The 15,515-nt window shown below is 38.5% G+C and overlaps 1 protein-coding gene across 1 annotated transcript in view; it reads right to left on the bottom strand.

Annotated features, from left to right (window-relative positions):
- Nucleotides 1–15,515, bottom strand: part of puf (ubiquitinyl hydrolase 1 puf) — an 870,156-nt gene that overhangs the window by 110,119 nt on the left and 744,522 nt on the right. The window contains exon 41 of the mRNA XM_068225443.1: nt 5,969–6,159. Within this exon, the coding sequence (XP_068081544.1) occupies nt 5,969–6,159 (191 nt within the window). The remainder of the gene's footprint in view (nt 1–5,968; nt 6,160–15,515) is intronic.

Genomic DNA, 15,515 nt, shown 5'->3' with positions numbered 1-15,515 from the left:
ATTGAAATTAGGACACTGAAAGAGAAGCAGGTTAATTTGGAGAGCGAAATTGATAGGAGAGACAAAGATGTAGAATGCCAGATGGAGAAAGCAGAAAATCAGTTAAAACAGGTGGCAAAGGATAAACAGGTTTTCACGGGAAGGCAATGTCTAGGAAATAGCTACATTAGGGAAATTGAACTACCTAAATTTAATGGGAAACAAACGAACCCGCAGATTTCCTTAAGATGATAAAAAAACGGTTTGAAAAGCGTCTAGAGGAAGGGTCTATGGACTGGGAAGACGTTATAGAAAATATTGACCATGCTTTTGTAGGAGAAACTCGGTCCTGGTTCATGGTATATAGGCAAACGATGACGAACCTGAAAGAATTCAGAAATAAGTTTAGAGAGAAATTCTGGAATGAAACGGTACAAGCTTGGGAGAGAGAAAGGGTGGTATTTGGGAGGTACAAACCGCATGAAGGAGTCACTATGACCGAATATTTCTTAGCCCATGTCATGATTTGTCAGAACTTAGATGGTATAACCGAGGGGTCTGATGTAGTTAGACTACTTTTGAGACATTTTCCGGACAGGGTGAGAGAAGCGACCTGCATGCAAAGAGTTGGTACTATTCAGGAGATGGAGAACCTACTAGGCAGTTTTGATGCTTTAGGTAACTTTAGGAGTAGAACGGAGAATACTCAGAACTTTAAGTCATCACAACGGAATGAGAGACAACAGGAGAACACAGAATCACGAAGCTCGCAATCAGTTCAGACCCCAGCATAACAGTAGGAGCGGAGCACCTGAATATAGGACAGGGAATTCCCAACGGGGGCCAGAGCAATGTACTAATGAGTCCAACGTCAATACACAAAGGGAACATTTAAACTAACTAGGGGCTGTAATCTTAGGCCAGAATTCCAGCCTAGTACGAAGGTAGCGAAGTGTCTTGTCATGAAAGTGTTACCATATGACCTAGATGTTAGAGACGATTTGTTGTATGAACCCGAGCAGAATAATGTAGATTCAAGTAATGAAGTAGTCAATCCCGTTGTTAAATTGAAAGTTTGGGGGACGTGGGCTAAAGTTCTAATTGATTCCGGTAGCCAAATCTCATGTATTAGCTCTCAGTGGTATGAGTCAATAGTGAAACAGGGTATTCAGTTAGAGGAAATGCCTGTTAAGTTCACTTTCATCATTACGGCTGTTGGTAAGAGGTCTAAGCAAATTTGTAAACAAGTAGCTGTTCCGATCTGTATTAACCCTTTGGCACTCCGCCTACATGCAGGTGTTTGCTCGAAGACACTCAGAGTAATTTTTGTGATTTTCCAAAGCAAATTACAAAAATTCAACACATAAAGAGTTTAACACACATTAAAATAAAATTAATCACACTAATACAAAAAACTATGAGCATTTCAGAAATGAATATACTTTAGACGTATTTTTATTGGTTAAGCCCAAAAAAATTATTAAATTTCGAAAATAAATTTAAAAAAATAAATTATTGTTTTCAATGACAGAAAAATTAGACATTGTTGCGTCTTCCTTCTTTACTCTTAGACTTGAATGAAAGAACATTTAATTGTGAATAATTTGATATCAATATGATGTGTGTGCTGCAATTCACTCATGAAGCATTGCACAAAGTTATTCAGTGTACATGTAACGGTCATCGATATCAGGTCCTCGCGGTCCGATGCACGGTGAGCAGTTACGACCGTGTCATTTCCCACATAACGGGAATCACTTTTGGCAAAAGAAGGTCATTACTACTGTCTATGTCATCTGAAAATTCAAGGATATCGGCCTCATTCGGCCTTGAATATGGCCTAGCCATTACGATAAAAGGATGACGCAAGCACGTGCAACAACGGAGTTATGAAAAGGAGTAAAATTGTAGTTTACGAAGTACATTGAACACACGATACACAAAAGAAACAAAATAAACTATAAACAAAACTCATAGCAAGATCAACTTGTTGTATTCATAAGCCAATCAAAACAGATCCACGCAATAACAACTTCAAATAACCACAACATAAACATTCACGGTCAACAGATTTCATTTGTCGAAAATAAAAATATTTTGTAGGGCTGGTGGATATATCTGTTGAGTTAAACGCAAATTCATCGCTTTAAGGTACCGTCAGGATCAACTGTTACGATTTAACAGCTACGCAAATGACCAAAATCCGTATATAAGACAGAGCCGATGTATCGGCGCCGTGAGCGTTTTCGCCATAACCTCTCGCGCCGATAGATCGGCGCGCTGAGTGCGAAAGGGTTAATAATTTTATTAGCGTTCAGATATGTTTGGTAATTCCGCATTTGATATTTGATCTAATCTTAGGATCTGATTGGTTAACCTTAAAATTGGCTCAATTAGATTACAATGATGCCATGCTAAATATGAGGTGGAATAATGAGGATATCAAGGTCAAGTTTGAGGAGGAACTTCAGAGGAAAACGGAAGTTAGTACAGTGTGGAGAATGAGAGAGGTTTCTAAAGTTAATGAAGAGGCTAGTGAGGGCCTGAAGTTGTGCCAGTTGTGGCGTAATGAGGATAAAATATGTGGCTTGAAAGAAGCCGTTGGTAGAAATCAGTTAAATGAAGTCCAGAAGGACAAGTTATTTGAAGTGTTATGTGAACACATGGAGATTTTCTCCGAGAAACCTGGTGTTACCCATCTGTACGAGCATTATTTTTCTGTGCTGGATAAGAGTCCATTCAGCGGACCGCGGTATCCGATACCACACAAATATGCCATAGCCATGGAGGATCAAATTCAAGCTATGTTAGCAGACGGTGTGATTGAATTATCAAACAGTCAATACGTTAATCCCTTAACTGTTGTGCCTAAGTCTGATGGATCAATACGTCTGTGTATTGAATGCGAGAGCGTAATGAATGGTTCATATAACAGTAGTTTACGGAGATACCTGTTGTGTGAGGTGGCTGAACCGGATTGTGAGATATAGGTCAGTAACACGGGGAAGTTGCTACCTGTTATGTCAGACTACGAGCGGAGGGAGTTTACCTCTCAATGGTGGTGGTATTTCCTGGTTGCTTTTGTAAACAAAGGAGGTGTTTGTGTGTAGCGGTAGATTTACGCTCATTCAGTGATGATAGATCGTCTGTTTTCTGTATGTGAGGCCATGAAATTTTATATCTTATCCATTTTCTGAGATGTTACCAAAGGCTAATTAAAGCTGACGACGGCAAATAATTAATTTTCCCGTATGTGCATTTCTAACTTGCAATAATTTTACCGTGAGCTTAAATCGCGTGTGTATTCGTGTGAAGTGTATTGCATGCTGCTTCAAGATAAGGTTGAAACATTCGAGAGAGTGATTAAGGTGTAAATTGGTTGCATCATTTGTTTTCCATGGTTTTAATGTAAAAGATTGGAAGAGAACGTGTTACTGCTATCTAGCAGAGTATGTCGGAAACATGAAGAGTAAAAGGACTAATAGACACTCGGGAGAGTATGTAATCTGAATTGTATATATTCTGTGTTATATTTTCAAAGATAATCTTGTTTGTTTAAAAAAAAAATGAAATGTTGCTCATGTTGGGCAGAATTTAGTATCTAAACCTCAAGATGAAAGGAAATAACAGACATTCGCAATGGTAAGCAGTTTAAGACTGATATGTAGACAGTCAAATATAAATTCTAAATGTATGAAAATAGTGTAGCTCGGAATGGGCATGTAATAGATGTATTTCAGGTCAAGGTGGGAGTGAGTTCTCAACTCATATACTATTTGTTAAGAACTCATGGGGGCGAATGTAACGTTTCAGACGTCACAGTGTAATTATGTTAATTATATTATGTGTAATTAATTCAGGAATGGCATATTTGACGTCATGATATTTATTTTCGTATGTAATTTTATTATAATTCATGTTTGATCATTTGGTCACTATCATTTCATTACTTTGTAACTACGACTTGTAAACGGGGGCTGAATATCCTAATATTAATTTAGATTCTTGCGACATTTGTTTAAATTTAACTTGCAATAGATTTTCCTCTATCTTGCCAAATCATCGAGGAAGAAGAATCAACAAGTTTAGAACTCAATTCTTGGAAAAGCTGGCACGTGTCCAGGCGATGTAACCGCAGCTACTGTGTTCAGAGCTGAGTAATTCAAACTAGTCACCGCCCATATTTTCACAGGAGCGTCATGTTGCCATGGATACTGAGAGAAAGGGCTAATAGAAGAACAGTTGATATCATCGTTGGGACCCATCAACTTTAATATCTGGAGTAGGGAGAGACGTGTCACCTGATTGGACCACGTGTTTTGACCATTAATTAGGGCCAGTAAAGCTTACTTAAGGGCGTGTTGGAGCTCTTGGCATCATTCTTCTATCTCGTATTTCGCTTTAGGTCTGATAACTTGTCTTATGGTTGTTGTACCATAGTGGACTAGTGTAATAGTTTATCACTTCTACATTCATTACTTCGTTACCACGACATGGTACTTAGGAATTTCTGAATGATGGGTGTATAGCCACTCTCATCAGGAAGTACGAACAGCTCTGTATTAGACCAGTTTGTACCAGTCTAAGACAATAGGTAGCATTAAACTAGATAGAAATGAAACTTCGGTGCACATTTTCAGTAAAGTTCGAAGGATTGTTAATTGAGTATCCTCTCCACATAACCCAAGGAGGTTTTTCTAACTATGATTTAGGGCTCATCTCCAATATATGGGATAGAGCATAACAGGGAGTGTTAGTATCGAAGCCATCTTCCAATTAGTGGTCGGTGCACTTGGCAAGGCAGGAATGGTACTTGGCGGCCGATGGAAAGACCTCAAAGACGACCGGCAGTTTTCCAGCTACAAGGACGGAGGCGTTCTCAGGACAAGCAGAACAAGACTACATGGTGAGCAAGCGAGTAAAAAATATTGTAAGTTTTCGCGAAGTAGAGTCATTCAATTTTTTTTGTTAAATTCATTTCCTATTTTAAATTCTGTTCTCGTCAAACCGTCGTCATTTTTATTTAGCATAATGAATGTTATTTTCTTGGTTCATTTTAATCAGTCTGCCTTAATTAGCCTTTTGATTTCTAATTCTCCTGCTTAATGATTAGTGCACTAGCACCCCATCCCTGTGATGAGAGTCCGCCCAAGCTTTATTATAAATTTTTGTTTTTAGGTCATAAACTTAAAGACTGGCGCCCTTAGCTTGGATAGTTGCATTTCTCGTTCAATTGTTCTCCAAGAGGGGAAAGTCACAACGTCCGAAGAAGACCTGGAAAAGGACTATCAAAGAGGAATGTCTAACAGTGGGAAAAACTTGGAGTGAAGTGAAGAGGTTAGCCAACAGTAGGAACAGATGCAACTGTTTCACGGAAGCCCTATGCCTCATGAGGAGCAACAGGAAACAAATCAAATAAGTCATTTAAGTAAATGCTATCTTCTGGCCATATAATGGAACTATGCTCCAGTACTACCAATCGACAATTTCACAGTAATAATGTAAGCTCAGCTGGTGGCAGTGATCATTAAGTTGTTAAGGCTGTATGATCTGATGCTGTGGTTAGCTGGTTTGAGTCCCATTGGCAGCAGAAATTTTCACCATCTGAATGTTGATTGGCAGGGTGGAAGAGGTGGTGGTATACAAATTCTTATCACTAGATTGTGTTCTAGAAGCCTGGGTTCAGTTCCCAACCTCTCCGCGGTGTCCATGTAGAGTGAAAGCATATGGTGCTCTTAATGGTGATTTGTTCATCACATGGGGATGTTAAGCCTTGATCAGACCCCTTTGTGTTATTTGAAGGAGTAGGTTATGCATCGATACTGTTTTCCACCCTCTCTACAGGGAAAGCACATTAAATCTAACAGGTTGCAGTGCATGGTCATGCAGTAACATCCCCTTGTAAGAAACAAAACTATAACAATGTACCAGTTGTAATATTAATAAAATTAGTACATCATATATCATATTATCAACACTTGTTACTTACAGGATGTAGTTGAAAGCAATGTTTTTGGTAACATGTGCATTCTGAAGAATAAGCTGTACGTTTTCTGGGCAGTCCACACATACATGATGCCAGAAAAGCAACAGAGCCTGCTTATTGTGATGAACTGGGATAGATGGTTCGGATAACTTAGGATGAAACAGCTGCCACAGGTCGAGGAAATATTGCCCAAACTGAAAAAAAGGACAAACATTAGGAGAACCAATGCATCAGAAAATAACAATTGCTCTGTAATTTATTACTGTAGGGTAATAGTCGCAATGGGATTATCATGAGTTAGGGTGACTGGAGACCTATAATTTGTGTACCAGACCAATCAACAAATTGACAGCACCATTCAAAATTCCTCAGCTATGAGACCTAAAAGCATAATGATGTACAGGTAATTTAGTTAACATAATTGAATTCTGCCATTAAAAATGCTCTACTTTAGCTTTTATACATGTCAATATAAATTTTCCTCAATCTTCTTCCTCTCTTTTTTTACATCACACCAGCACAGATAGGTCTGATGGCGATGACGGGATAGGAAAGAACAATGATTGGGAAGGAAGTGACCATGGCCGTAATTAAGGTACAGCCCCAGCAACTGCCTGGTGTGGAAATGGGAATCCAAGGAAAAAAAAAATCTTCGGAGCTGCTGACAGTGGGATTTGAAACCCCTACCCCCACAGTGCAAGCCCACAGCTACGTGATATGACTTAAACCTGACTCGTCACTGTCATCCTTCAAATTAACAATGAAAGGGTGCAAAGTCTCCTCTTGGATGAGTTCTTTTTGGAAATCCTCCTCTTCCTATTGTCATGTGTCCCAAACACATGAAATCCAGTCTTCCTTTGTCACTCTGTCAATTGCATCACGCATTAATTTTTCAAAGTCTGCCAGTCAAAAAGTAGAATTACATTTACGAACTTCACCTTTCACATTAGCCCATATCAATTCAATAGGATTGTACTGACAGTGGTAGGGAGGTAGTCGAATGATATAATGGCCCATCTCTTCTGCTATCTGATCAAGTTTGTAAACTTTCCCTGCTCTTTCAAAAGGCGCAACACGCAAAAGTAATCCAGATTTTGTTTCAGTGGGGTGAAATTCAATATTTCTTTCCTGCAACCATTCTTGAATATCTTTTTTAAGTGATGTAGTGTTGGGTATTTTGTTCAACACTATAGAATGATGACTTGTGTTGTCCGTTAAGGATCCTTCCCCTACGTAATTCAGAAACCTGTTATGAAATCACTTTATAACTTTTTGAATTCATTTTCGAATGGTAATCTGAATCATGAAAGTGTGGTGTTGAATGAAATATCCACTTACTCTCCTTAACCTTTGACCAACCAATTTTTTTGAAAAACTTGTGCCCTTACATACTATTTATTTTTTCAGTTATTTTAAGGAAATGCAGACGACTATATACACAGATGTTACACACATATAAACAACTTTTCTTGCATTCCATTATACATTTATGGTTTGGAGAAGTCCCCTTATGTATTGAACACAAAACAAATAGGTGGCACACGCAAAGCAACCTCATTTGAGGTACTCTAATGAGGTATCCTTGAAGAGTCCCCATGCTGCTCAACTCTGCATCGCCTGGATGGCTGTAATTGTTTTTGGGTTGGAGCCATTTTTGATGGGTAGTAGCCAGTCTATTAAGAGTGTGAGGGGAATTTAGCAAAGATGCAAGATATTAACAGACATAAGCATTGGTTCCTATTGTTAACCATGGGGTTAGAAATTCATTGGACACTTAAAGTTCTATTGGATTATCTCCTAACCTTCTGTTTACCACACAGTGAGTTTCACAAACTGGCTCACATGTAACATCAGTAGGTTTATTAGCTTCAAGTTTCCAAACCCAGTCATTACTGACATTCCTACCAGTTGACATTGTTGCACCTTGTGTAGATATTGAATTATCCACTGGTGCTGGCTCTTCGTAAACAGAATCAGATTAACTTTCACCAATATAATTTGAAGATAAGTTATTTTCATAATCACACACTTTCACTGTGAATATGAACATCAGTATTTTCAAGTCAATCATGAATAACATCATCCGTGCCACTCCAGGCCGCTGTCATATTTGTTTACAAATTTTACACGCAGTGACGTGCGTTTTATTCTTGTTCCAGGAGCGAGTTACCGTTTATGATAGAGAAATGAAGTTCAAGTAGTTCCTGACATCTGTTGGTTACATTTTAATACTTATAGAACAAACCACGCTGGTTCGATAAGTGTAAATATGCGGCTGTAAGTAGTCCGTGTGCACGGACAAAAGTGTTCTTCAAAGTACAGTATGTATGCACCTTTCACTTGTTGCACGGAACATTCCGTCAAAGTACAGGGTGCGCACAAATGATTTGAGTGGTTTTGTCAATTATTTCTAGCCATATTATTAGAGATATGGTGATGGTGTTTGATGTTGTAAGGCAAGTATCCCTCAAAGTTTAGTTTTGTTTGAATAGTCCTACATACATTATGCTTCGCCCAACGCCTGCGAGAGTGCAACAGTTGCAACATCCGGCAGACATGATGCGTCCTCTACTCCAACAGTTGCAAAGATGGCGACTAACAGTGAAAAAGCGTATGCTTTCATTCCAGCCAATATGTGACAACTGTGCAACGAAACTTTAGAACAAAGTATCGGAAAGATCCACCCAGTACCAACTCCATTCCCCGATGGTACCTGAACAGTTCAAAACCACAGGATGTCTGTGCAAGGAAAAATCAACAGGCCGGCCTAGTATGCTTGAAGAAACAGTTGAGCGTGTGCGACGCAGTTTTGAACGTAGCCCGCGAAAATCAACTCATCGAGCGAGTAGGGAAATGGACATGCCTCGTTTGACCATTTGGAAAGTCATAAGGAAAAGATTGCAGATGCGCCCTTTGCATCTGCTCCAAGCATTGTCGTCGGCTGATAAAGTAAACCGTTTTGAGTTTTGTACAAGTTTTCAGGAGAGTATGAAAGATGATGAATTTTGTGACAACCTTGTCTTCAGTGATGAGGCAGCATTTTTTCTGAGTGGTAAAGTTAACGGGCACAATGTACGAATTAGGAGGACCGAAAATCCCCGTACCTGTGTGCTGTATGTTCGTGACTCTCCCAAGCCCAATGTTTTCTGTGCCATCTCGAAATTCAAAGTTTACGGTCCCTTCTTCTTCACTGAAAAATCCATTACAGGGCACATCTACCTGGATATGCTGGAGAATTGGCTCATGCCACAATTGGAGACCGATAGCATGAACTTCATCTACCAACAGGATGGTGCTCCACCTCATTTCCATGTTGATGTTCATGACTTTCTGAGCAGCAGACTTCCAGAAAGATGGATCTGTTGTATCGGGAATGAAGATCACGCCCTCATGTCATGGCCTCCACGCTCTCCTGACCTCACCCCTTGTGACTTCTTTGTATGGGGTTATGTGAAAAATGCAGTTTTTACACCACCATTACCAGCTAATCTAACAGAACTGCGGGCCTGCATCATCAATGCCTTTGGTCCAATTGACAGTGACATGCTATGTCGGGTATGGGACGAACTTCACTATAGAGTTGATGTGTGTAGAGTCACTCATGGAACACATATCGAGCACTTGTAGGCTCATAAAAAAACGTTGTGAGTTTTTCTGTCTGCCTATATCATTTTGTAATAAACAAACAGGAATTTTTTTGAAATCGCTCCAATCATTGTGCACAACCTGTATGGCATAAGGTTAATGAAACATGTTTTCGCTGAACTTGCACGAGACACAATAAGTCTCCTTCCTTGCCCTGAAGGAACTTTCAGATCTCCCTTCCCTGATGATTCCTGCCAAATACATTTTTTCGTGTGGTTCTGATTGACCCATGTTTCATCCAAATAAAATATACATCTCCTGATAATCTGAAATCATGTACCGCCCTCAAGAACTTAATTAATGCAGCAACTATATCTCCACGTTCCATAAAGAACTTCTGAACATCATTTGTCTTCTTGTACTTAAACCGGATTGATTTTAGCAGTGAATACATAGCAGACACTGAATAATTTTTGCTCCATTTCCAAAGTAAGCTTCTTTGCTGTAAGAAATTCCCCTTTATCATAATACAAAAAAATTGTACTACACGAAACATCCTTCTCAAAATCATTGAGATTAGTGACACGCTTCTTCATGTGGTTTTCTTTCCAGGGGACCCGAATACGGAAGTAATCGCCTGTGGGAGCGACTCTTTCACCTCAGCACAAATTTATGTCACTGTGTGCAAACTTCCCTTTCTACAAGTTTCAACAGTCAGATCTCATGCTTTTTAAAAATTTACTTTTGCTCTCTCCGATTAAGACGACGATTTCTTAAAGTACATGTACACATGTTTCTTGTCTGTCCATTTAGAAGTTCACTTCTTTTAACCACTTCTTCACTGTAACAGTCATGCTAGATTTATTGCCAGCCATCATCAGTTTATTACTAAAAACATTTCCACTGACCGAGTGGCCATGTGGCTTGGGTCACGTAGCTATAGCTTGCATTTGGGAGATAGTGGACTCGAACTCTACTGTCGGCAACCCTGAAGATGGTTTTCCCATGGTTTCCCTGATGGTTGGCATGGCAGGATGGTTGGCAGGATTACCATTATACTGTGCAACTGTAGCCAGAGAATTGTCAATTCCATTTCATTTTTAAACTTCCTTCCGAGGCTTGTATTATAGTTGAAAGCAAGTACAAATTTACCTGGTAAGCCTAACGCATCTGAGGATTTTCTTTCGGGGCTTACTCCCTTAGCCTTTGAAGATCTCTCTTCTCCACAAGGCAGTGATTTCCTCTTCTAATTTTCCCCAGAGAGGATGGGTTGCTTTATCCACCATTTTCGCCATTCCAAAGATCTCCTTCTCTGCCTAAGATGTTGTTAAAGTCTTCACCCGTAACCCTGGGCATGGGTTCCACCTTATACCCCGTGAGACTGGGTCCCTGCCTGAACTTAGCTCTCCTTCACACTGGCCTACTGATGTGGAGGATACCCACCCCCACAACGTGGATGTGCCAGACAAGAATTACTCAAGTGAAGGATAGGGAAGATCACCCTATCTTCCTTGAGCTGGGTTAATGGTTGTGTATGATGCACAATATTATATTGAGATAGAGGGTGCACGTGGTGTTCTAATTTATATGGGGTTTGGTTGTTTTACCTGAAAATGACAATTACTTCCTAGGATACTTTTGCGTGTGCCCATTAGTAAGGCAGGCAAAGACACTGAAATGGTTTAACCCTTTCGTGGCCAGTGGGCGATATAATTCCCACTAAATTTTTTCCGCTATTGGGCCATTGGGTGACCTGATTCCCACATTTGATTTGAGCTGCTACCTGGTGTGGACATCAGAAAATCTAGGAAAGAATTCTGCTCATGTATATTTGCAGTTTCTAGGTTGGTGGACGTATTTGTTTACATGTGTGTAGTGTCATGACTGCCAGGAGCACGCATTTTTGGGAAGTGAAGTGATTTTCTGCACCAGAAAGATGGATATTAGTAATTCTAAGCTATTTACGTTATCATAAATTATTTTGTAGTGCTGCAGACATAGATTGAGCATATTTTTGTCTCAGTAGACGGGTAAATAAATAGGATTTATGTAAAGGTGAAACACAGGAACAATAAGTTCTTCAAATTGCCATGATTACTCATCTCCAGAATTATTTTGTTATTTTATTTTATTTCATTTTACCATGTCACTGAGTTCCAGAAATTCGACGAAAAGTAAAATGTAATGTATTAGTAGCTTGTTTCATGACAAATAAATGTGTTCAGATTACCTTTCCAATATATAATTGTGGATCTATTATTTGTTTGGCTTTCACTTTGTATACCCCTTATTCTACCTGAAATTATGGTTACAGCTGTATTCACTGTAAATTAGTTATACTTCTGTGTGGTATAAGATGAATGCACATATTCACATTCTATGTCCTGATTTTTGTGTGCTAGCATTTGGTTATTGGGAAGTATAGTTCCCACATTTGTGTCACTTAGGCATACTGACAGCCAGTGGGATATATAGTTCCCACATACTTTTTTTTTCTTCACAGTCCCAGTGTTTGAAATTTAAAAAAAATAGCCTGTCATTCTTTGACATTCCATCACTAAAAAAATATGTTCAGTTCCCAAAAATTCATTTCTTAAATAATTTGGCCACCAAAGGGTTAAGAAACTTGGGCAATATTTAGATTCAAAATTAAGGTGAGTACACATATACACACAATAATCATTTAGAAACGAAATGCAAAAAAATTACATTCATATCCTTATTCAATTGACATCTATGCTGTTTTCTTTAAACGGTGACATTTATGCTGCTATGTCTATTGGGATTTAAATGCCCTTCTACCAAGTGAGTTGACCATGTGATTAGGGGCATGCAGTTGTAAGTTCACATTCGTGAGATAGTGGGTTTGAACTGCACTATCGGCAGCCCTGAGAATGGTTTTTAATTGTTTCCCATTTTCACATCAGGCGAATGCTGGGGCTGTACCTTAAATCAGGCCATGGGCGCTTCCTTCCCATTCCTAGCCCTTTCCTATACAATCATTGCTATAAGACCCATCTGTGTCGGTGCGATGTAAAGGGAACTTAAAAAAAAAAAAATTGCCCGTGAGAAAATATGGTAATTCCAGCCCATAGATGGGGAACAGTAAAGGTTAAAGTAGCAAAATGTATGATTAAAGCAACTAACAATATTTTGAAATGAAAATGAACAATTAATCTTACTTTCACTTCATCCTACCTGGTGCAGTAAAATGTAATTTATACCAACCAACCAACCAACCAACCAACCAACCAATCAATCAATCAATCAATCAATCAATCAATCAATCAATCAATCAATCAATCAATCAATCAATCAATCAATCAATCAATCAATCAATCAATCAATCAATCAATCAATACTGATTTGCATTTAGGGCAGTCGCCCAGGTAGCAGATTCCCTATTTGTTGTTTTCCCAGCCTTTTCCTAAATGATTTCAGAGAAATTGGAAATTTATTGAACATCTCCCTTGGTAAGTTATTCCTAACCCTAACTCCCCTTCCTATAAATGAATATTTGCCCCAGTTTGTCCTCTTGAAACAAACAGTAACATATGAAGAGTAAATAATTGGCACCTCAAATGAATTACAATCTGCTTTATGTCGCATCGACACAGATACAGTAGGTCTTATGGTGACGATGGGACAGGAATAGGCTACAAGTAGGAAGGAAGCGGCCATGGCTTTAATTAAGGTATATCCCCCGGCGTGAAAATTGGAAACAACGGAAAAACATCTTCAGGGCTGCCGATGATGGGGTTTGAACCCACTGTCTCATGAATGCAAGCTCACAGTTGTGTGCCCCTAACTGCACGGACAACTTACTCGGTGCATCTCAAATGATGATAGAAAATGCAACAAAAATGATTTTGTCACTGGATTTGTTACTCTCAAATAACGTATCAATGAGTTTTAATTCAACTTATACTGTAACTGCTAGGTTCTTCCATCTGTTCAAACAAATTTATGAATAAATAAATTTTGAAACTACCTGAAAAAGAACACATATGATAACAAAACTATACCTGAAAAAAAAAAAACAACTTATTGAAAAATAGAATGACATTTTTCATTCTCAAAAGAACATTATCAGATTCTATCAAATCACACTTGAAAATATTTGAAAATATAAAATTAAGGTATAAAGAAGACAAAAATGTGATTAGATGCAATCCGCATTCAGCCTTTGAAAAGCACATATGACAACTAACAACAGTTCAAAGACATTAACACAGATATAAAAATTTTACACACTGAAACGCATTAAGAAGATACTGAAACTTATATCGAATAATAATAAAAATATATGAACCTACTATGGTGTTGTAGCAGGCGGAGAAGTGATATTCTGATGTGGCGCGTTTCGGGTGGCGGATGGGGGGGTTATCCTCACCAGCTTGCCGGCGGACTTGAGCAAAATAAAATAGCTTTTGCAGACCAAACACACAACAACCTCCGTGGTTAAAAACCATAGCTGTAAATCGGACCGTGCTCCACTTTGATAGTCAATATGGCAAAGTCTTTTAGGAAAATAATTCCACCGTCCTATCCAATCAGGCTTCAGGAGAAGGCTACTTCAGATTCGGTGGGTAGCCAACTGAGAGACAGCAATGAATTAAATTGAAACAAGAAATAAGTGGCTCAACCTATTCAATACAAGTAAATAAATGTAGAGTTACATTCTTATTTGGTTAAAAGCTGTACCGGTTTCGACCACCAATCTGGGTCATCATCAGCCGATTAAAAATACATAAAATGCATAGGAAAACAAAAAATTACAGAATATGTCTTTCACAAAAGCAGTTCAAGAAGCAACATAAGACAATAGGGGTTAGCACTGCGCAAATTTAAATCATAAAATCCAGAAGAAGTCGAAGATCAGTCACTTATATGTGGCAAGGCGCAAGTCCCTGAAGAGTAGCACAACACACGCAATGTCTGGCACTGTGCCTTAAAATGTTTATGAGAAGAGGTGAACAGTTCATTGAACAAGCCTGCAAATACTGCCAGGCACGAAGTCACAACACGATTTAATAAATTTGAAGTCCCAAAATTGTGTAGAAGTCAAAGACAAGTCGCTTAAATAAAGTAAGATGCTAGGTCCTGAAGATCAGCGCAACATACGCAATATCCGTCACTGTTCTTTTAAATGCCGACGAAACTCGGTGAATAGCTTAAAATATAAGCCTGCAAATGCTTCAGTCATGAAAATATATAATACAAGTTAATATAATTGAAGTATATATCAATGTTAATAGGATCTTGTAGATTCTTTATTGAATAGGTTGAACCACTTAATTTCTTGTTTCAATTTAATTGTGATACAGTTCAATACGGAACATAATGAAATTTTTATCTTTAAAGACAGCAATGAGTCGGAGCATTTGCAACCAACTAAAGTTAAGAGGATTAAACACCAACAAATTAACTACATTGCAACACACAATATTAATTTTCTCTGTAAAATTGGAAGACTTAAGACTTTTACAGATGAATTAGATAAACAAAATATTTTAATAGTGGGCCTTCACGAAATGAGAAGAACGATGGAAGAACCTTTTGAATCGCAAGGTTATAGAATTTATAATGGGATACCTGACCGAGGAGTTAAGAATGAAAACGAAAATCCATTGCCTGTTTCCACTCATTCAACTGGGTCTGGAAAGGAATGAATGAAGCCCCTATCTAGCGCCGAGGATGGGAATTGTGTCGGTTAACGAAGTCTGTCGCACTCACTGAGGAGTTAAGAATCAATGCCCCAATTTGGAACAGGATTTATAGTAAATTTAAAAATAATATATTCTATAACTGATTTTCAAGCAATATCACCTAGAATTGCAACTCTCACCTTTAAAACAACAAACAAAATGTATACAATAATAAATGCCCATGCCCCTACTAATGAAAAACATTTTCTAATGCAAACGAAGAAAGAAGTGGATGAATTTTGGGATCTCCTTGAACA

Source organism: Anabrus simplex, chromosome 1 (genome assembly GCF_040414725.1).
Source record: "Anabrus simplex isolate iqAnaSimp1 chromosome 1, ASM4041472v1, whole genome shotgun sequence".
In the NCBI taxonomy this organism is placed as follows: domain Eukaryota; kingdom Metazoa; phylum Arthropoda; class Insecta; order Orthoptera; family Tettigoniidae; genus Anabrus; species Anabrus simplex.
Note: the sequence above shows the minus strand (reverse complement) of the source record. Positions and strands in the feature narration are given on the sequence as shown.